The 22,710-nt window shown below is 47.3% G+C and overlaps 2 protein-coding genes across 6 annotated transcripts in view; one reads left to right on the plus strand and one right to left on the minus strand.

Annotated features, from left to right (window-relative positions):
* BORCS5 (BLOC-1 related complex subunit 5) overlaps positions 1–12,448 on the plus strand; it is a 68,660-nt gene extending 56,212 nt beyond the window's left edge. For both annotated transcript variants that reach the window (XM_031444075.2, XM_031444074.2), the window contains exon 4: positions 11,794–12,448. In XM_031444075.2, coding sequence (XP_031299935.1) covers positions 11,794–12,024 — 231 coding nt within the window. In that variant the 3' untranslated portion in view covers positions 12,025–12,448. The remainder of the gene's footprint in view (positions 1–11,793) is intronic.
* Positions 12,449–18,504: 6,056 nt separating this feature from the next.
* Positions 18,505–22,710, minus strand: part of DUSP16 (dual specificity phosphatase 16) — a 142,883-nt gene continuing 138,677 nt past the window's right edge. For all 4 annotated transcript variants that reach the window (XM_064479054.1, XM_064479055.1, XM_064479057.1 and 1 more), the window contains one exon: positions 18,505–22,247. In XM_064479054.1, coding sequence (XP_064335124.1) covers positions 21,077–22,247 — 1,171 coding nt within the window. In that variant the 3' untranslated portion in view covers positions 18,505–21,076. The remainder of the gene's footprint in view (positions 22,248–22,710) is intronic.

Raw genomic sequence — 22,710 nt, forward strand, 5'->3', positions numbered from 1 at the left:
GCGTCACACGTCTTACCACTTCGGTGATTTCCATGATACCTCATCATCTAGTTAAGGATTCAAGTTGGCAGGCAGACGCTTTCAGTTTTTGGTTACCTCTGTCTCTGATCCTGGGGTTACTGGAAGGTAAAGGAGAAAATCACGTGCATCCTCCTAATGCAGGGGCTTTCCCCAGGGCCGGGGGCGGTGGGGAGGAAGGCAGGTGGCAGATACACAGCCCCAGGAAGACACAGTTGAGACATTTGGAGTGGCTCTTGTCGCTGACTTGGGTCATGTTGCTGCCTCTGGTTGCTGTCAGTGGGCAGATACGTTCATGGTTTAGAATACATTCTTAGTGAAGATGAAGCCACTAGGTTAATTTTGTTACAGTTTCGAGGTGCTCCCTTAAAGGCCTTGAGACCAAATCCGTGGGTGATTCTGGTAGCCTCTCTCTGTTTCATTATTAGACGTGTTGATAAGTGAGTGTGCTGTTTTAGCATAAACCTGTACGAAGCTTTGAAGGGAGGTTCAGATGGACACAGAAGAGTTGCAGTCCCTGCAAAGCTACATGAAATGTGGAACTATAAAGAGACCCCCAGGTTTCTCTGATTCAGCCCTTTCATTGCACAAATAAACCAAGGGCCCCTGAGTTTATTTGGGATTTGCCCACGGGTTTTCTCCGTGTTAATGACTAAGGTGATAGACGGTGAATCCTGACTGCTCGTCCTCATTCCTGCTTTACCATGCTGCTTATGTTCTCCTTCCGTGGGATCTTATCATTGTGTTTTTATCCTTACTCATGCAGTAGGCTGTCAACTAGTGTTGGAAGGAGCGAGTGATTGTTCATGGGCCTGCACGCAGAATTGGACAGGGATCTCTTTCAGGCGACAATACTGTAATGTTTAAGACCCAGCTGGAGCCATTTTCTAAGTATTTGACCTGACTTCCTGGACCATGTTTCCTCCGATGGGACTGTGGGAGAGGCTGACCAAGGTTAAACGGGCTTCCCACAGTTTGCACAGAGAACCAGCGTCTGAGCCCACATTAGCGATTGTTCTGAGACCCTTCAGTGAGAAGCTGGGTTCTTGTGAACCGTTGGCCAGGTGAGGCTGTTACCCTTTGTCTGCCGCCTTGAACTGAATCTCCTTTAAATGACAACGTTGTTAGATTCCTGATGCTGCTTTTAAACATGCCCTGGCATTGGTCACTGCTGGCTTGACCTCAAATTATAAAATGGGTTGGGAGCGTTTGTTTAAAACTACAAATTTTGACCAGAGCAACTGAGATGTTGGGTTGCTTTTTGCCAAAATACCGAGGGCAAAGCATTTCAGGAACGTTTTGTGTTTCCTTTCTATCTTACAAGTTACTTTGGTGTGAATTTGAGGTTGAGCCCTGAGAACATAATTAGAGTTGTTCCCCCTTCTTGTCCTTTCTGCAGTCTTTCTTTTCTATAAGAAATACGACTGGTCCCTTGAGTGGCAGGAAGTACAGATGGGGGATTGGGCTTATTCTGGGCTGTCTGGCTGTAAGGTACGCCATTGCAGTACTTCCTCGGGCCTGGCCCCACACTTCCTTTTCACCAGCACTGTCCTGCCAAAAGGCAGAAATCCTGGAAGGGGGCCCGATCGAGTTTATTATTTGCCTGTGGGAAATGTAGGCTTGTGATTTTTTGGCAAAGCATGAGCAAAACCCAATTATTCATCTGCCTTGAGATTTACCTCCATCCGGACTCTCGATACTGATACATGGGCCTTTGGGAGCAGCAGCCCTGTTTCCCTGCAGTGTGCTGCCCTAGACGTGCCCCTGGACAGCTGGCGCTGCCAGCGCTCCCAGTACTGGCCGCAGGTGCCAGGTACTGGAGACCCGTCCCACTCCCTCCCCAGCTCATCTCCAAGTCTGCTGGGGTGGGCGACGTCAGAGGCCCCTCCAGCCACCCCTCTTGTGAGGAAAGCCGGAGGAACTGCGGTCTGTAAGCCAGAGGGTCAGCAGTAATAAGGGCACATGGGTTCCAGAGCTGAAAGTAGGGCTGGGAAAAGACATTCCTGTCCTGTGTCTCTTTCAGTGAAGAAAAACTGGGAATGTCAGCACATTGGAATGTTGCTGCAGTGCTTAGCACGTGTCTGACACATCGTAGACATTTAATAAATGCTTATTAAATGAATAACAATATAGTCTTCAGTTATGTCAATATCTTGTTTGTACTGATGGATAAGCTTTCTTAGTCTATTAGAGAAAATAAAGCTTATGAGACTTCTATTAGGTAGGGTAGGCTAGATGGCAGCTATAAATAGACTTAAAAATGTGTAATGGCTCTAATGCAACAGAAGTTTATTTCTTGCTCATGTTCAAGGTGGGTGTTTCTGGTTAGCAGGTGACTCCTCCACTGAGTTCAGGGATTCAGGCTCCTCCTGTTTTGGGGCCCTGCCAGATCCAAAGACCACGTTGCTGATAGGATCCAGTTGGCAGAAAGGGAAAGAGTGGAACAGCACAGGTGGGAGGTTCCCTGGTCCAGACCTGTAAATGTCGCACACCACTTTGGCTAGAACTCAGTCACATGGCCACAGCTAACTCCAAAGGAGGCTGGGCAGTGTAGTCTGTGTGTGTGCCCTGGATGATACTAAATTTTGATCTACATTTTGAACATCTGTGTCATCTTTGAACTTACATTCCTAAAATGCATCTTGAGCCCAACTTTGAAATTCACAAGGGTTGGCACAAGGTTCCATGGTAAATTTCACTTGATTAGGTCCTCCCTTCAATGAATGCCAAGTGATATTAAGCAAACACTTTTAAGCTTTTAACGTTAAGTGAAAAACCCAGTACGTGACGTTATATAGTCAGTATGACTTCAACTATGTTAAATATCTTTTTAAAAAGAAGGAAACCTGACAGCTGTGGTTGCCCTTTAGTGATGAGATGGCCTGTGGTGTTTATTTTTAGCCTAGTTCATTCTGTTTTCCTGTATTTTATAAATCTCTATCTTGAACATACATTTTTTTCCCAACTTGGCATAACTCTGATCTTTTTTCTCATAGTGTACGAACCTTATTAGGGTTCTGTCTCCCTGGCTGCAGCTTTTGGACTCAGTGAGATAAGAAATATGCCTTTCACAACGTTGTATGCATGTGCCTTTACGTGTCCACTTCATTTATGAGTTCATTCACCTCCAAGCCAGGCTCTGCCCTAGGTGTTAAGGATATATCACTGCTCAAAACAGACAGAATCCCTTCCTCATAGGCCTTACATTCCACTGGGGAAACAGAGAGGCAATAAACAAGGTGGAAAAAGTAAAATATATAGCATGTAAAACCAATGCTAAGAATAAAAATATAAAGCAACAAAAGGGATGTGAAATGCTAGTGAGGTGGAAATTTTGGGCAGGGTAGGCCAGAAAGGCCTCACTAGAATTAAGAACTTAAAAAAATTTTTTTTATTTATTATAGTCAGTTTACAATGTTGTGTTAGTTTCTGGTGTACAGCATAGTGATTCACTTATACATATATACATATTCCTTTTCATATTCTTTTTCATTATAAGCTATTACAAAGTATTGACTATAGTTCCCTGCGGCACACAGTAGGACCTTGCTGTTCATCTGTTATATATATAGTAGTGTGTATCTGCAAATCCCGAGCTCCCAGTTTATCCCTCCACACCCCTCACCCTTTTAAAATAAAGATCTCCTGTCTAGTACAGAGCAAGCCAGGAGACTCATCCTTAAAATTCCATCCATACCTAAAATTTAACAAAAATTTTTTTGACCAAGTGACAGTCACGGGACGCAAGGTCCTATTCATTGACAAGTCTGTTGTTCTCACACTTATCTGGATGTTCTGGACTGGAGACGCATTTGCTCTCTCTGTTGTTACCTGGGAGGACACTTATGATCTGTACTCCCTTTAAAAACATCTCTCATTCTTGCAGGTCTCAAGGATTCCCAAAGGATTTCTCCAGAAAGTGTCCCTAGAGCTTGAGGCAACAGTTCACTTCTTTCTGCCAGTGTTGCCGGGCTGTACTTCAGTCTTGGGAGAGATTAGCTGCCATCCGGCATTACTCCCCAGTTCTCATTCTGCACATGAGCAGAGAGCTTCTCACTGCCTGGGGTCTTACCAAACCATTACTAGAGGGAAATTAAGGTGACAGCCAGCCTGCAGCCCAGAGCAAATGGGATCATGCAGGTGTAAGTCCTCTGCGGGATGGAAGGAGCTGTGTAAGTGAAAGGATTCTTTTAGGGAGTAAAAGTCATTTCTTTTTTCTTTTTTTTTTTTTTTAAAGTCATTTCTTTCAAAGGCAGCAAGGCCAACAAGGAGGTGATGGCGAGATGTTGCCGTGGAAGTGTGAGCGTTGGTGGTGCAGCCGCAATGTAGATTCTGTAATGACTTCCTCCGGTGGCCTGGCGGCCCTCGGCCGTTTTCTTTCACCCTTGCTGAGACCTGGGCCCTCTGTATTCACTTACCTGCCTTTCCATCTTGTAAGTCATGGTTGTATTCTGCAAAATCCGCTAACTCCAGACCTCTCTCTCTGCAGGTTGGCTGTCACCTTAGCTTTGTGCATGAGCAGTGCTAGTGGTGGTCTGCGTGCCCTTAGACAGTGAAGGCGCTCCCTCTGCTCAGGTGCGCCTGCTCCTGCTCCATGCCTCCCGTGCGCTTCCTCCTGCTGCAGTCCTCTCCCGTCTCTGCCTGATGTGCGCCATCCCCAGCCGCATATGCCCCCAGCCTACACCAGCGCACTCCTGGTTTCCCCGTCAGAGGCTCTCCTGCCGCCTTCTCCCCTGTGCTCAGGGAATGGTTGCTGGGTGAATGTGTGTGACGAAATTGAGTTGTCACTTCAGCCGTCTTGCATGGGTTAATGACACAGGCCTCGCAGCTCTCGACCAGGCCCTCGCATGTCAGGAGAGCTCACCTGGCTGTGGTTAGGAGCATAGACTCTGGTGTCCCCTGAGATACACCAAATGGTTATGCTGGTATCATCACCATCGTCACCATCACACTGGGTGTCTCTGGTTCTTTCTGCAGCACAGGGTGGAGCACTTTAACTGTAAAATATTTACCTCCCCACCACCTCCAAAGTCTGTTCTCTCCTCCGAGTCGGAAAAGGGGTTATATTCATGGCTAATTTGGGTGTGTAAATGAGCGAATTACAGAGCACGTAATGAACCCAGTTTAGTATTGTTTGTTAGCTTAGCTTAGGTTTTGAATGTGTCACTAGGTCCTACAGACTGACTTTTATTCCCCTTTAACCCTGGACCTTGGGAAGGGTGGTCCAGGTTACTGGTGTTGCTCCCAGATTTTCGTCCCTGTCCCCTCCTCCATCCACCAGCACCTCTCCTTCAGCTCTGCTCTCCTGCAGTAGGAGTTGTGATGGCTAATAAGTAGTAACTAATAATTAACGAGACAGCTGTCATTTTTCATTTGTTAGCCATGTGCCCGGTCTTGCATAGGCATCTTGCAGATATTATCATCTACTTCAGACAGATGCAGAAACCACGGTTCAGAGGCCTGCAAGGAGGCCTCGAGGTCACACGGTTGTTGGGCGGTGGGGCGGAGGCTCAGATCCAGCTCTCAGACCCACACTTGAGACCCCAGAGCGCTTTCCCTGTTTCTTTCTCCAGCCCCTCTCCTTGTTTGTACCTGATACTCACTTCACCCCACAGTCCTGCCCCCACGCTCCTTTACGATGCTCCCTTCACGGTGTCACAGGACACTTTTATATTTCAAATGCGATCCTTAGAGGATGCAGCCGCACTTAGGACACTAACCCTGAAGACCCCACGTTTACACCTTGAAAATGCCAGGATCTGCCTACTTTGAGGCTAACTTTTCCACATTCCCAATTGATCACTTTTTTGAGAACGGGGTTTTAACCAATATCTCAGAGGACGGTGGTAGCCAGGAAGGCAGACAGAGAGCAGCACAGGCAGGGAGCTGGACCCCGGGCTGGGGCCGCCCCCTCCCACTTGGGAGGGCCGCAGGGACTTCTCAGGGAGGCAGAAGACCTCGGGTGTCTGTGTGCCCTGAACTGGTAGCTTTCATGGAGTCCAGGGGAAGTCTCACGGGCAGAGAGGTGGGATTCCTGCCCTTGAGCTTTGATTGTTACCCTGTCTCTTTCTTTTCCTGTTTTGCTGCCTCTCAGTGTCACTTTCTAGCACTTTGGAACGGGGAGGCGGGAATCTGCCTGACTTTAATGTATTTAGTTTTGGGAACCGCTTAAAGGTTTTGAGATGGCTTTTCTCCCTTCCTGCCCAGACATAAGGCCTCTGAGAGTAAGAATGCATGCGGGGAAGCTAGACACGCCATAAAATAATTAATTACTGGGACAAAGTGATGCAATGCAAATTCCTGAGATCCTGGTATCTCTTCATTCTCTTGAAGACCCAGCTAGAATTTGTTCCTTTGCTGAGACACTTAGATACATTGTTTGAACAAAGGAAACAGGGTCACTTTAGAATGTCCATTATGTGGTAATCCGTGCCATTCAGCCTGTGGTGTAATTAATGAGAACCCTGGCGACAGTCTGTCCATTGTGGGTCCCCTGCGCAACAGGATGTGGCAGACTAATGGGGAGCTGGAGAAGGCTGACGTAATTCCAGAAGGACCCAGAAACGGCGCAGTTTCAGCTGCAGGTCTAGGCCCACCTGAGCAGGTTCCTAGTCCCGGCGGGCACAGAGACATTTGTTTGACTCGACTTTGCCATTTGATTTTGACATCAGTTCGCGATAGACTCTTGTTTTCCTTATGGCCAGAAATGGTGTCTTGAGGAACTGTTTTAAGATCATGGTTTTGACACAGTTATAATTCGTTTGACAAGGTAGAGGTAGCTGTGGAAAAGGAAGTGTCACTGGCAGTCTCTCCTTGCCGGGACAGCTGACAGCAGTGTGGTGGCCCTTGGAGTCAGAAGATCTGGAGTCCAGTCCTGGCTCTGACATCTGACAGTACCTGCTGTGTGGACCGAGGTGAACTGCCGAGCCGCTCTGGCGTGGCCTGCCACTGGAAAGTGAGGGAGTGGGACTGAAGGATCTCTGAGGACCCTTGCTGCGCTGAAATTCCCTGTTCTAAAGCCCCCTCTGTGAAGTCAAGGATTGTGAAATGCTTATACAAGTGAAATGTCAGAGTACAAAGTGTACAAACAGACTTGCCAGTGAAAATGTCATTCAAGTTTATCTGCTAACAAATAGTTTATTCCCTTTGGTCTCCTCTTAGCTTTTGTTTTGTGGTTCATGTTATGTCTGGCAACTTGCTCTTTTTGTTATTTAAAAAAAAAGAAATGGTGGTGGTTAAATTAGAAACAGAAATGTTCTCTCACCCTACTGGAAAACTCTAAAAATGGCCATTTTAACTTATCTGTCAGGATTTCAAAAAGGTACTGAACACATGGCTCAACCTGGTAGGTAGTTAATTGAAATGAATTGAGATCTGAATTAATTAGCTGTGTAGGAAAAATAGGCAGGGATGAGGCATAAAAGCATGAGTGTGAATTCTGCCTTCACTGCTGCTACTGGCTAAGTGACCCTGGACACGTATTCTGATCTCTGACTCCCTGATTCTGCAGCTCTAGGGGGAGAATGATATGTTCCCTGTAGGACTGTTGTGAGGAATTGATCATGTATGTATAGTACATAGTACAGTGCCTAACAATTAATACTCAATGGATTGTAGTTGTAACTGTTATACGTTACTTTATTACATTAACTTAAATAACTAGGGAATTACTAACTATTACATACAGTGTTCCACCTTCCCAGTCATCCTGATAAGATGGATGTCAGTAACTAAAAGAAACAGTCCCGTTAGTATGGATTTCGGTTTTTGCTTTTGGTAGACCACGTGGACTGAGATTTGCCACAGACTGATTTCTCCTCTTGTCTGATTTAGAGATCAGCGGTGTGGTAAGAGAACAGACGGCAAGAGTGTACTCTTACAAGCTGTCGTCGCAGGCTCTTGACTCCAGAAACAGTGCCACTTGAGAATGTCCAGTGCGTGGTAGTTGGTGTCATTAATGAAAACATCTGCCCATTGTTTGTCCATTGTGCAAGAGAGGGGCATCCCGGAGAAGATTCCCACTGAGAGCTCCCAGATCCTCTGTGGGAGTGACAACCTGGAGGAGGGTCAGAAGCCAGAAAACAAGAGTTGACCCGGCAGAGTTTTTGCCACAGCCTCACATCCCCTAGCTGATCTCCTGCAAGGCTTTCCCCTGGGCTCCTAGCCTATTTTTAGGGGCTCCTCACTGATCCTCTCTCCCCAACTTTTCTTTTTAATAAATTCAGTTGATATTCAGCTGATCAGTTGGAGGCTCACTTTCCTGGGAAGGATCTTAATTCTCCTTTTAAAGATCTTAAAGTCAGATTTTCTTTAGAAACTCATTTAATTTTAATGAGGCAGAGGCCCAGGTCAGTTCTCCTGAAAAGATCCCAAATTTGGATTTTTTCTTAATACTGAATTGTAGGAGTACCTTATACATTCCGGCTGTCTCTCTTATCAGATATGTGTATATACAGAATATCTTCTCTTAGTCTGTGGCTTGCCTTATCAATTTAATGATGTCTTTCAAAGAGAAATTTTAAATTTTGATAAAGATCAGTTTAACCATTTTTTGTTTTATGGTTAGTGGTTTTTGGACCCATCTAAGAAATCATTGTCTATCCCCAAGGTAGCACAGGTTTTTCTCCAATATTTTCTTCTAAAAGTTTTATAGTTTTGTCTTCTGTGTTTAGATCTGTGATCCATTTCATGCTAACTTTTGTGTATGAGGTGAGGTGTAGGGGTCCAGGGGTTTTTTCCTCCTGTATAGATATCTAGTTGTTCTAGCACAAACAGTTGAAAACCTTTCTTTTCCTCATGAATTACCTTGGAAACTTCATAAAAAAAAAAAAAAACAATTGGCCACATATGTTAGGATCTATTTCTACACTCTGTTCAATTTCATTGATCTGTATATGTCTGTCTCTATGCCAGTACCACTATCAACTATCTTGATTACTGTAGCTTTATATTAAGTCTTGAAATCAAGTACTATAAGTCTTCAAACTTTGTTCTTTTTTAGAATTCTTTGACCATTCTGTTTCCTTAGAATCAGCTTATCAAATCCCTATCCAAAAAAAGTCTTCTAGAGTTTTGATTTAGATTGCAAATGAATCTATAAATGAATTTGGCAAGAACTGACATCTTAATAATATTGAATCTTCTAATCCACGAACATGGTATACTTCTCCATTTTTTTGAGATCCCCTTTAGTTTTTCACAGCAGTTTTGTAATATCAGTGTTCAGGCCTTATACATATGTTGTTGACATTTTTGCTGAGTTTTTTATATTGATACCGTTGTAAATTTTATATTTTTTATTCCATTATCCAGTTGTTCATTGCAAGTATGTAGAAATACAGTTAATTTTTGAATATTGACTGTGTGTCTTGTAACCTTGCTAAATTCACTTGTTAGTTTTTGATTCTAGGAGTCGCTAAGATTTTCTAGATACACTGTCGTATCATCTGCAGATTAAGACCCTTTTATTTATTCCTTTCTGTTTCCTAAGCCTTTTATTTCCTTTGGCTGACTTGTTGCACTGGCTAGGACCTGTAGTACAACGTTGAATAGAAGTGGTAAGAGTGGGCATCTTTGCCTTGTTCCTGATTTTAGGGAGAAAAGTGTCTTTCACCACTTACTCTGATGTTACCTGTTGGTTTTTCATAGATGCCCGTTGTCGGATTGAGGAAGTTTCCTTCTGTCCCTAATTTGCTGAGATTTTTCATAATTGAATTTGTTGAATCCTTTTTTTGCATCTTTTGAAATGATTATATGATTTTTAACCTTTATTATACTGAAATGACAAATTACATTGATTTCCAGATGCTGACAAAGCTTGCATCCTTGAGATAAATTTCATTTGGTAATGGCATATTATCTTTTGTATATTACTGGATTTGGTTTGCTCATATTTTGGATCTGTTGCTGGTAGTGGACCAACCACATAAGGTATTTGGAACGAGTTTGAGCCCATTCTACAGATGTCTAATGTCTTAGTAAAGCGTGCGCTTACGCCTATAAATAATCTCAGCTCCCTTTCCCCTGCCCTTTGAAATGTGCTGCCACCAAAGTCAGTATATGAATATATGAGGCAAGGCTTGAAGTATGAGATTAAGGGTAAACGGTGAGTTCCTTGAGGGCAGGGACTTTATCACATCCAGTCTGTCAGTGTAAGATTAAATCCAGCTGGCGTTACAGAGCCCCTCAGTTACACTGGCTTATTCAGGATGGACACTTCCTCTTCTCTCCCAGGCCTGGTACAACTCTCCCCTGGAAAAGTCCTCATGGCCCCAGACTTCGCGTTCACTGCTCTGCCAACCCAAAGATTGTGACCTTAGTAATCCTCATGGTCTGAGGGGGCTGCGCCTGCATTTCAGCCGCAGCGGAGGGGCGGGGGGAGGAGGGGGCATGCCAGCTAACTTGTAAGGAAGCGGCCCAGAAGCTGCCACGAGAGACTTGCGCGTGTACTTAGTCACATGGTCACAGCAAGGCCAGGATTTTGAGGCAAGAGTTGTGAGGAATAAACAGTCATTCTCTGTCTGTTGGAAACTCTAATAGTTTCTTCATTTAAATGATTTTTCTGGAAGTTCCTGAAACAAAGTTATTTGCAACATACCTCCTGGGCCTCAGTTTCCTGGAAGAGTAAAGTCACATTAACAGGAAGTCCTGTCATGGTACACAGTAAGCCGTGCGGGGGCGGAGTTTGGGTTCTCGGTGTCTGTACCCCTGGGGCCTCGCGTGATGCGTGGCACACGATAGTACTTAGTAAATTGTTGACTGTATTGTATGTTTGCTTTCTTGTTAGACTCTTTGTGCCAAAATAGAAATAGGAAAGGGGACGGTGTTCCCGATGGTCAAAACGGTGAGATTCAGAATTGCGTTGGATACTGACATTGCCTAAAGTCCTGTCAGATACGCTAGAATAAGTCTGTACCTGGGGTTCATGTGTTCAAAATGTGAGGAATAGACGTTACGTATTTTATTACAGGTGTTAAAGTCTGCACCAAATTGAGACTTTCCCTGCAGCATTCAGAAAGAATGGGAAGAGACTTAAAAGGTGGTAACTTTTGTGTCATGTGATTTCATATTCTTTAACATCCTACCATGTCCCAGCTAAAATTCATGTGCCAGTAATGGTACACTTTCTCAGTTAAGAAATACAGGAGAAGGAAGATGTTGCCTCAGGTTTATTTAACTGCGGGGAGGGTTTATGAAGCGGTCCTCACAGTTTGCCTTGAATGATACAGAACTGACTTGGTTGACATCTGTGGTCCTGGCAGGGAGCGCTGCCCCCTCCATGCAGCTTCCGCGGAGTGACTGCAGCCACGGGGAGGAGGGAGGGATGAAGCGGCCCCCAGCTGAGTCCCGAGCTGGCGTATGTTAGCATGGTTACCCCACTGCATCCTCACAACCACCCTGCAAGCCCGGAGTCAGTCCCTGAGTCTTGCAAATGAAAAGCCTGAGACAGAAAGTATAAGTCTGAGCAACTCAGTGGCTGAGCCTGTCTGATTTCCAAGCACAGGATTCATTCCTGTAGAGGGAGAGCTAGGAATCCCAGGGTCTCAACAGGCAGTAAGTGTCTCATGCTCCCAACACACAGGGCTGACGTCCTCTTAGTCTCCCTCGCGGCTGGTTCTGGGGCAGCACTTGGTGAAGCTGTGTTTGAGGAGGTTTTCATCCCGGGTGCTTCCTGGAAAGCTGGTGGCCCCCACGTGGCCTGTGCTCATCCCCCATCCTGGCGAGAGGACCTGTTTCAACTGGATTGCCTGTGTCTCGCTTCCTTCCCTTCTGCAGATGGATCTGTCTGTAGAAACTCTCTTTAGCTTCATGCAAGAGCGCCAGAAAAGATACGCCAAGTACGCGGAGCAGATCCAGAAGGTCAACGAGATGTCAGCCATCCTGCGCCGCATCCAGATGGGCATCGACCAGACGGTGCCGCTGCTGGAGCGGCTCAACAGCTTGCTGCCCGAGGCCGAGCGCCTGGAGCCCTTCAGCATGAAGCCCGACCGCGAGCTCCGGCTGTAGCGCGCGTGCCCTCGGGCCGGCGCCGCCAGGTCCCCGGGACACTGGGACCAAAGTCCCAGGAGGTTACCAAGGCCGTTGGATCGCTGGTGCTCCCCGAGGAGGCGGGACACAGCCCTGCTGCCCTGGACACGGCTTTTCCCTCTGCAGAGCCAACCAGCCAAACCCACGCTCAGTGCTCACCGGAGTTGGAAGGTTTGAACTATTGGGAATTCTGTACAGAACTCTGCCTTAGGAAGTATTTTTATTTTGTTTAGGTTTTTTTTTTTTAATTGACACTGTATATTATCTAGTCTAGCTTGTGGATTGAAAAGAAGAGAAAGGGAGAGATATTTTAAGAAGCTCTGTATCCTTGATGCCGACGTGGTGTTTTTCTCAGTAGGCTGTCTGGGTTGTGGGCTAGAACATAAAGAACGAGTGTAACCCAGGTCCGTGTGTTGTGTCTCCATCGCATCAGGCCCTCTCTGGGGCACCTCCTGCGCTGGCGAGACACTGGCATTGTTCTCATGTCAGCTTAGGGTGTCCCTCCTGTGTCGTCATCGGAAACTGAAGGCTCCCTTTCTGCACCCTCGTGGGGTTCATCTCCCACTGATAACTGGTTTCCTTGATGCAGACAGAGGCTTGGTTTCCTCTTGCTCCATCAGCGCTGGCAGGACTCCAGTTTTTGTGCGCAGGTCTCAGCATTTGCTTTACTAGCTTCACAAACTCTTGGTGCAGTCAGGCGCCCACAGCAGAGCAGGGCACGGGCACCCGCAGGTGTTCACGGAGCCCCCGTGACGTGCCAGCTGTGGTGCCGGGATACCGAAGGGCTGTGTGTGGTCCCTGCCCTTCTTTTCTGCAGAGGAAAAACTGAACGTGCTGCTGAATTTCTGTGGGGGTTTAGGAAACAAAGCGCTTTGAGTGACCACAGAAGTCGCAGTGCAGCGCTGTGCGCATCCTAAAGGTTCTGATGGAAGAAAAGACTGCAAGGAAATGGGTGGCTGGCAAACCGAGACCAGGAGCTGGGGAGAAAGGGAGGTCACTGGGGCCAGGACATCATGTTGGTCTCCAAGGGGGCCCCCCCCTTTATTCTCCAAACCTGTGAGGTATCCCACTTAATTTAGCATCTCTCAGGTCAACTTTATCTGATTCTAATCTCAGGTTTTAATCAGACAATATCTTGTAAAGTTCTCAGAACCCAGAATAAAATGTAGGACATAAAACAGCTGGATGAAGGCAGAAATATGAAATTCTAAGCTTAATGGAAAAATAATTTTTTAATATTCAGACGTAGGCAAAATAATCAACAGCTTCTGGGATTTTCTAAGGACCAAAGAAGTATCAAGATTGCTCATTCCATGTGAGCTGTAAAGACAAACTGGAAACCAGAGCCAAGGGAAGAGGCCAAGGCTGCATGGGACCTGATGCCTCCTTGCCCATTAGGAAGTCGGTAGAACATCCGGCCCAAGGAGTTCAAGTGGCCTGAGGGAGCCGTGGAGGAGTCTGGTGTGGGGAGCTAGACCTTTAAAGTCTGATGTGCCCCACTGGGGAAAGAAGCTCATCTTTATAATGACAAGCTTCTTGTTTGATGGTCAGGATTTGAGTGGGGCTTAAACCTCTTCTAGAGCAATTCATTAGGGAGTACAAATCAAGGAAGATGTTGTGTAACTTTAGAAACCTGTTAAATAGCTAAGGCTATGCTAGGAAATGTCACGGAGGGGAAGGCAGCAGCATTTACTGAATAATGCATCTTCCCCCCTCCTCTGTGCAGTCCTCTTTCATGTATTAAATTTCCACATAATTGCAGATCTGGTTCTGGACTGTGTTCTAATCTTTCTCTCCATACTGTTTCATGCTGTTTTTTGTTATTTTTAATCACTGTTTAATATTATAATTTCACACTACATTTTAATATCTGATATGGCTGGACTAGGTCCCCGCCTTCTCCAATTACTGTTTCTTCCTAATTTCATGTTTTTCACTTAAAACTGGCAGAAGAGTTGAAAAAGAAATTACAAGGCATTCTCATATTCTCTTCACCTCGACTGACAGAAGGAGGCATTTTTAAGCCCTCACCGTCATTGTCTTTGTTTGAATTCCTGGAGCAGACAGAACCCAGCTTTGAACACAGACTTGCTTGTAGCTTTCAAAGAAGGAAGGGCTGGTTGTCTCCAGAGCTGTAAAAACAGCTCTGGGACCAGGTTCCATTACCCTCAGTGCACTTAATAGGACTTACAAATAAAAGCACATAACAAAGTGACACACAGACTAAGCCGACGAGGACAGAGCTTTCTCACTGTGTTGCCACAGCGGATGGTCTGGACGTGGCAGGAAGGTGACCCAAGCATTGTCCGCAGAAGTTCTCCGCCAGCCAGCTCTCCCTCCAGTTCTTTTCCTTCTTATAAAGAAGTTAGACAAAATGTGGTGTTCGATGTGGGTCCTAAGTGGAGAGGCTACTTGCTATTGGGTAGAAGCAGAGACGTGAACAATAGGCAAATTTTGATAGGTTTTGAAATAATTCTAGTTAATGTATTTATGGTGTGTGGTGGTTTTACAGTGTTGTCAGCTTTGGCTAGGCTGAAGTACATTTCCCAGAATTCCTTTCCCTGTTCCTTTTTGGTGAGAGTTGGCCACAGAGAATTTTGCGTGAGATTTCAGTGGAAGTAAGGCAATATCCATGCGTATTCGATGGAGGCCACCGTAGGTCAGGCCCTGTTGCATCTCGTGTGCTTTCACGGATCTGTTGGGCCTTTGGTGTGTGGGCAGCAGCCGAGCCAGCAGCTCCTCCAGCTCTACAGAACTGTGCCTTCAGCGTTTCCACATCCCAGGCCGGGTGTGAGCACTGGCTTCTCCTCCAGGTCATCTGCAGCAGAGAGGATGAGGGCTTAAAGGGCGGAGGCCAGCGTGGGTTCTGGTGGGAGGCAGATGCTGGTTCCAGCTTGTTGCTTCAGGTGTCCTGCTCTCCCCCACCGCCCACCCGTCCCCCACTGCCCCCCCAGCTGCTTTCCCAGCCACCTGCCCAGCAGTGAAGAAGAAACAGTGAGCCAGGACTCTTACCAGCTCCCGTAATTAACTGCTTAAGGTAAGTCTCATTTGACAACTTCCTTCTTCCACATCATTCCTTCCTGGTGGTTCTCCTCTGATTGGACCCTGACTGGTAATGTTTCACTTTTCCCTCCTCGATATTTTACTTTCTCTGATTGATTCTGGAAATCTGAGTGATTTGCTGTTTCAAGAGGTGGTAATGCTGGGCGCTCTAGGTGTCCCAGGGCTGAGGCGGCAGCCGGGAGCCCTTGAAGAGCCCTGACTGGAGGTTTCCACCCGCCCAGAGCACGAGCTGGTCTGGATAGGCTCTCGCACCCCCTCCCCCAGCTCTCAGCTCCCAGGCCTGCAGTTCTGATACGTCACCCTTAGCAACGGCGAGGGGCATCTTTCCCTGTTGTGTCCGAGCAGTGACCGTAGGTCTTGGTAGGGGCTTTCAATTCTGAGTTCCCAAGGGAGAGCTGCTTCGTTTTGTTAATTATGAATCGACAGGTGTTCAGTGGATCCCTTCTTTTAAGGACCTGTTTTGCTATCAGTCAAGTCATCTGTATTTATGGGCCCCATCAGACAGGCCTCTGGACTTCTGCCTCCTGTTGCACTAGTTGAAGTGGAAGGTCAGTAGGAGGGCCTTCGCTCCTTGTGTTTCGTGCATATAAATTTACCATAAATGAATTCTGGGGTTAAGAGCAAGTGGTAGATTTCATGAGCACCTTTATAATTATTTTACAGATTTCACGTCTTTGTTTCCTCTCAAAGTTTTATCATTCTTAGTAACTTATGTTCTCTGCCAGAGTGACTATTTGATGGAATGAGTTTTGAGGACTCTACACCCTGAGAGGTAGAAGTGCCCTCAAGAGATGAGTTTGGTTTGTTTGGTTTTTTTTTTTTTTTTTTGGTGAAGTATTCTCAAGGTATTTCTTTGCTTTCTTCTCTGATATATGAAAAAGGTATGTTACAGATACTATAAACATGCTGTTTCCAAGGTTACAGAAACTAATGGCCCTGGGGGGCTCTGTGCACCACTCGTTCTTTTGGGTTGATTTATAGAACTTACTGAGCTTTGGCATTCCCCGTAGCAAGTCCCAAGGAAAACCCGGAATCTTCAGTAATGAGAGCTGTGATCAACCAAGGGACTGAACTCTTGCCTTGTTTTGTTTACACCTCAGCCAAGCCCAGAGGTGTAGTCCTCACAGGACATCACTTAACATGTTGATACTAAAGATGGAAGGATAGAGTGAAGGGAGATTTTTTCTTGTGGAATTCTTAGGTGTAAATTTTTTTAATTGTGAGAGAAATAATTTTGCTTTTCTTTCCCCTACCCTAACTTTGTAAGTACCTCAGAGGTGTCACCGTTGTCCACTGGTTTATAATAAGTGACACTGAATTTCTTACGCACACACCAGGCATGTGCCTTCCATTCAGATGTCACAGAGGGGAAGGGTAACCAAATAATTATTGACCTGCTTCAAACCAGAAAGTTAAGTTTTTTGGCAACTAAATCTAGTTGCTTACTAGTAAAACCAAGATCTCAGGTGTGAGCTGGGGGGGTGTGTGTGTGTCCATTACTCTCAGAAATTTGTTCAGGGTTGTCAGTGTCAACATAAGACATGATGGAATTTGCCAGTGATTCGATTAATTTTCTTCACCAATCAAGGCCTATTCCTCCTGCTACCTTTTATTAAATAGTGAAGCATGATTTATGCTAAAAGCTTTTGTGAACCAAGTACTTTTAATTCATCTTTGGAACTGTCATAATTTCCGACCAGAGAACCCAGGCCACAGCTGAACTAACCCTCTCCCAGTTGCCCTGTCTGCCTGTGACACGGCTCCTCCAAGGTCACATTCTGCATTTCCTATGGGAATGCATTTTGAACTAACTATAGTGTGATAGCCAGAACCGAAGGAATGAAACTTCTGTTTTTATGTAAACCCAGTTTGATAACAATGCATATAAAGTTCAACAATATGATTGACATGTGAACATCTTGCAAGATGGTGCTGTAATTCTCCAGTTGATTTTGGAACTTTTTAAAGATACAATAACCAAGTATAATTTTGCTGTACAAGGATGAACGGGCCCCACAGGATGCCAGAAATAACTTACTTTTCCCTCTTCCACTGATAGAGGCAGAAGAGCAATATACGGAGAAAAAAGTACCTAGGCATAAATTTTGTTCACTAGACCTAAAACATTTCTGTTTAGTGTCAGAAAACAAACAAACAAAAAAACCCAAAACAAACAAAAAACCACCTCAGAGAGGAGTGTGTAAGAAAACACACGAGTGACGGCTCTGAGGATAACAAGTTCTTGTCTGCTAGTCCCAGTACATAGGCCTGCCCTTCCCGTCTACACCTTCCCCGTCCCCCCTTTGCCTAAGCCCTGCTCTGATGCTGTCAGACCCAAACTAGTCCGTCCACACCAGCCAGCCGCTGCTGGTCTCCAAGAGGCCCCCAGATCTGTCTGCGTTTGAGTAGCAACTGGCTTGACCTTCAGGCCTTCCAAGTTCTGCAGCTTCCCATCCGAAGCCTGTCACTGAAGCACCTGCTCCCTCCTGGCACCTTCCACCTTGAGGCAGGCTTACTCCTCACGCCTTTTATTCCTCCACCCCATGCCCACCTCCATTTTTCAGCGAGGTCCTAGCCAAGATAGCGCCTCTGGTCTTCGCTCACCCAGTCCAATCCTTCTTGCTTTTAGATTTCCTTAAATCTAACTTCGACTCAGAAGCCTTTTGCAGCCGACTTCACTGACGTCACCCGTGGTTCTGTCATTAGTGTTCCACCTGCTTGCACTGAAGGTAAAGGCTTTATTCCTTTACTGTGTGGTTCTTTACTGACTGGCTGGGGGGCTAAGCTGCTTGTCTCATAAGTCCTGATGCCCAGTGCCACTTACAAGCGGAGAGGGCATTAAGATGCACGTGGCAGGGATGGAGAACAGATCTTTAAATAACTATTCAGGTTTTCCTACAAGAATTATAAAACCATCCACATATTACATTAAAATGTACCACGAATGTTCATCTGGTCTTTTTTCTTCCTACCCTATATATTCTGTCTGGTTTTGGTATCAGGGTGATGGTGGCTTCATAGAATGAGTTTGGGAGTACGCCCTCCTTTTCAGTCTTTTGGAAGAATTTGAGAAGGACCAGTATGAGTTCTTTGTATGTTTGGTAGAATTCCTGGACTTTTGTTTGCAGGGAGGTTACACTGTCCATCACTCAGCAAATATTTCCCTGAGGTTTCTACACTGTAGTGTGCGTTTGGTGTACATATTAAAGAACGAAGGTGACAGCTCACGAGCATGTTCCCTGCAGGTGATGGAGCCTGAGATACAGCCGACCTCAGTGCTTCACTGAATCCTCGGACGAGAGGACCCCAGGACAGGTCCCACCACTGCCTCCTTTCCCACTTGGACACTGCTGCTCCCACCAAGTTTAGAGCTGCAAAGAGAGGTCCTTTCTCATATTTATGTATAAACAGGTACCAGTTTTGATTTTATTTCATCATATTAACATTCATGACACATCAAAATGAGAAATGCACAATTGAACCATTCAACAGCTTGCCTGACTCCAAAAGAACACTATATTCATATTAAACATTTATATAGTCTTTCCACGTAACTTTACAAACGTCCTAAACCATTTTCCAGCATTTCTCACATAGAAGTCTAGTTTTGCTCTTTAAAATCACCATCCCGTATCTTCTAGTAGCCCTCGGGGCTCCCCCTCCAACTCCCGCAGACGAGAGCCAGCCCATGCCACGCCCCAGAGGCTGCCCCTTGGGCAGGACAGTCTCGAGTCCAAGGGCTGATTACTTGACATTAGCGATCAGGGACTAAAGGCTGTAGCTTATGACCACATCAGTCACAGGAAGGATGGGGACCACAGCCAAGAGAAATCCCAGATGATGGAAGGCCAGTTTCCACCCAGAGATCTCATTAAAACCAAGTCCCACAACCCTCCTGAAACCCACTTAACATTAGAGCCATTACCTCCACATCTTACAGATGTCCCACAGTGGTGACCAGACTCTGGAAGCAGGGAGCTGTTACACATTTGGTGTGCGTGTATACATAACACATCAGAAATTACTGTGCAAAACCTTAATAATGTCTGATTACACCCCCAATTTAAACGTATATAGGAAAACCAACTCAATCACTTAACAGAACTTTTCCAGTATGGTAACAGCGCACTCCCTGCACGGTTCATGCTCTCCATTTTACACCCATAGCTTAGCCCATAATTTGTGCATAACCAGTTACGTTATATGAAGACCACAGTCGTCGTGATCAAGTCAGTTCTGAATCGTGTCATTCTATGCTGGTTTCAGCAGTCACCAGAGGAAACATGAAGTCACATCCTAGTCAGAGGACTGTCCATTTCTCACACATAGAAAAACCTGAGATATGAGTCAGCAACTAGCTACACTTACAGTAAAGAACAACACTAAGACCCACCCACCACCCTAAAAAAAAGCTGCTGACGTGAATTAAGGCTTCAAAACAGGACCAGACTGTAGCTGACAAAACTCAAAGCAGGTAAGTACTGTCACTTGTGTACTTGTTCTAATCACCTCCTATTTTCAGCTGCCAGGATTGATTCCATACAGTGATTGTAGGTCACGGACTGAGACCACTTGGTCCCGCTCCATTTTGATATGTCCCGTCTCCTAAAAAATGCTGGGGATCGTTTCTGAGAATAGTTGGGCTGTGTCTTTCCGCCCTGCTTGCAATGAAACAAAATGCAGCCCCCTTCCCCTCACCTCCCTGCACTGTTTATTTCTGAACATTCCTTGCTAACCAAAGCCTCTCTCAGCCCTGTCAGTGAACCTGAAAGTCTAAGGACATTACAGAAAATACCACCTTCACTGCACGCGAAGGGAGAAAGCCACTGAGAAAATGACAGTTTACTGCTTCTCAGCAGTTTAACCTTCTCTGATCCTTCCACAGTTTTCTATCTCTTGGCGGTTTCCTATAAAATGCTACCTTATTGTTCTGCTTTCACAAAATGCATCTGGGTAATGAAACCGAAATGGAAAGCATCTAGTTTGGCTGAGAACTCGGAGCTGCTGCTCTGCTACCAAAGAAATTCACACCTGGCTTGAAACCAAGTTCATCTTTAAAAGCTTAACAATCCCATCTTGAACGAGTCTTTGATTTATGAAGAGGGAGGTAGACTTGGTTAGCCTCCCAACCTTAGCTTAAATCACAATGTGGCCAGACTGCTGGCTGTTAAGTTGACTGCGAGACAGCTTCCCTTCTTTCTTCATGAAGCTGAGAAGAAAGAACACATTAACAGCCTCCATCCAGGCCCAACTGGAAATGTGTGCAGAGACGGACTGAGTTGGTCTGAAAGGTGCGACTAGCTACCTGCCTATTCACAATGCCTAGAAAACGGGCCACCGGACCTGGTCGTGGTGAAGGCCCGGCTTCCTGCCTGAGGTACTGGGTTTGCTCTAAAGTAGATCTTGGCAAGGCCCCTAATGGTCGGTCAGCAGAACGACGCTGGCGTCACTCGGCTGGCCGGTGAGCTTGGATTGGTGAATCAGCTTTGGATGTGATCGCTTCTCTTGGATCTACCATTAGGTTCTGTTCCTAGTAGGGTCTCCCCACCCGACCCACAAGCTGGCTCAGTCTCAGCACTAAGGTGCACTACGGAAGGGACCGGACGAAGAGACTGGTATCCGAGATCTCCTTGTAGCGTGACAAGAAAACGGTGGGGGTGTCTGTGCTCAGACACCAAGTAGAACTCGACCTAGTAAGAACCAGAGATGTGCAATCCATTGCATACAACTGTTTCATCGGTCTGGGGGAAGCTAGCGTCTGCCCTTCCACTTGGGTGAGAGAAGTATTAGCTGCTCTCAAACGCAGATGTTGAGAGAACACCTGTGTTGATCCACCTTTTGCTTTTACACCATAGCTCCATTTTCCAAAAATATATATGTATGTACATACATCTATTTCAGATTTACAGGGAATATTTTTTGTGAACGAGCGCAACACCGTCGGCGGAGGTCCCCAGGGTCTCTCTCCTCAGGAGACCTCGATGACCTCCATGCTGCCCGAGAAGCTCGACTGGCTGCCCACCTTACCCAGTTCCTCCCGCGACCTGTTTTCCGACATGATGCTGTCTCCAAACTCCATCTGGCAGCTGCGGCGTTTGAACTGCTTCTCGAAGGGGCTCTCCTCGTGCCAGCTCCGCCGGGAGTCGGCCCTGTCGCTGGGCTTCCGCCGCCGGCGCACAGAGCCGGCCGGCTCGCCGCCCGTGGGCAGCTGGCTGCAGCTGTAGGCCGGGTAGCCGGCGCCGCCCGCGAACACGGCCGAGGCGGGGTAGAAGTGCGGCGGCTCGGCGGGGGCCAGGTACCAGCTCTTGGGCAGGGCGGCGGCGGAGGGCGGGGGCGCCAGGATGTCCGAGTGCCAGCCCTTGAGGCCCAGGCCAGCGGCGGACTTGGCCAGGTGCTGCTGGCTGCCGGACAGGCCGAAGAGGAAGGCGGGCCGGTGGGTGTCCTCCACGCTGCCGCTGCGCTGCAGGGGCGCTGCCGGCGGCCGCGGGGCGCCGCCGCCTCTCGCCGCGTGGAAGCGCGGGCTCGGGCCGTCGGGGGGCCGGGGCGGCGGCGGCTGCGGGGGCCCGCGGGCGTCCTCCCGGTCCGGGCTGGCCTCCGGGGTCTGCTCCGACACCTCCTCCACCGGGGAGAACTGGCAGAGCTTGCCCACGCCGTCCAGGGCGGCCGACGGCTTGTAATACTCGGGGGCCTCGTCGGCCGCCGCGGGGAGGCCGTGCAGGGACGCGGCCGCGCCGGCGGACGACGACGACGACACCGACTTGATGTCCAGGGAGAAGGACCGCTTGAGCCGCGTGCTGTCCTCCCGCCTGTCGGGGGGCAGGTGGAGCCCGCTGAGCGCCTGGACCAGGGGGCTGTCCTCCAGCAGAGCGGGCTGCCCCCCGGCGGGGGCCCCGGCGGCCGGCGCCGCCGCCTCTGAGGTAGCGGGGTGGGCGCGGGGCGGGCCGGGGGCGCCCTCGCCTCGGCGGCCCCCTTCGGGGGCGGCGGGGCCCGGCTCGCTCGGCTTCTCCAGGTGCCGCAGCTTCAGTTTGCTCTTGGGCCCCGGCGCTCCGGGCTGGTTCTTAATCTTCTTCTCATAGTCCAGGAGTTGGCCCAGAAAATTGAAGTTCGGAGAGATCGTAGGTCTTTTTTCTTTAACAAATCTACAAAGAGAGGGAAAGAACAAAAAGACTTGAATTTGGCAACTACCTTTTCTCTTAAGAATGTTACTGGGGCGGGGAGAGTGTAGCGCAGCACTAGGGCCCGTGCTTAGCAGGGACGAGGTCCTGGGTTCAATCCCCAGTACCTCCATTAAAAAACAAGTTATTAAGATACATTATGTGGGTAAATTAGATAGGGAATTATTAACCACCCCCCCCGACCTTTGGAAGATTGGTTTAAAAGTTCAGAGAGACTGTCCGGGAGGAGCTAGGGGTCTCTGTATCGGGGGAGCTTCACAGCATGTCCCTGGAGATGCTAGAAATGGGGGAACCAGGCCCCGGAAGTTCTAGGTTCAGCCTCCTTATTTTCAAGGACCCAAGGCTTCCGATGTCACTGATAAGAGATGATTCTTTCTTCACCTGGGACACCCCCAATGCCCAGGAGTGCAGCCTTCACCTTAACAGC

This window comes from Camelus dromedarius, chromosome 25 (assembly GCF_036321535.1).
Source record: "Camelus dromedarius isolate mCamDro1 chromosome 25, mCamDro1.pat, whole genome shotgun sequence".
NCBI classification, from domain to species: domain Eukaryota; kingdom Metazoa; phylum Chordata; class Mammalia; order Artiodactyla; family Camelidae; genus Camelus; species Camelus dromedarius.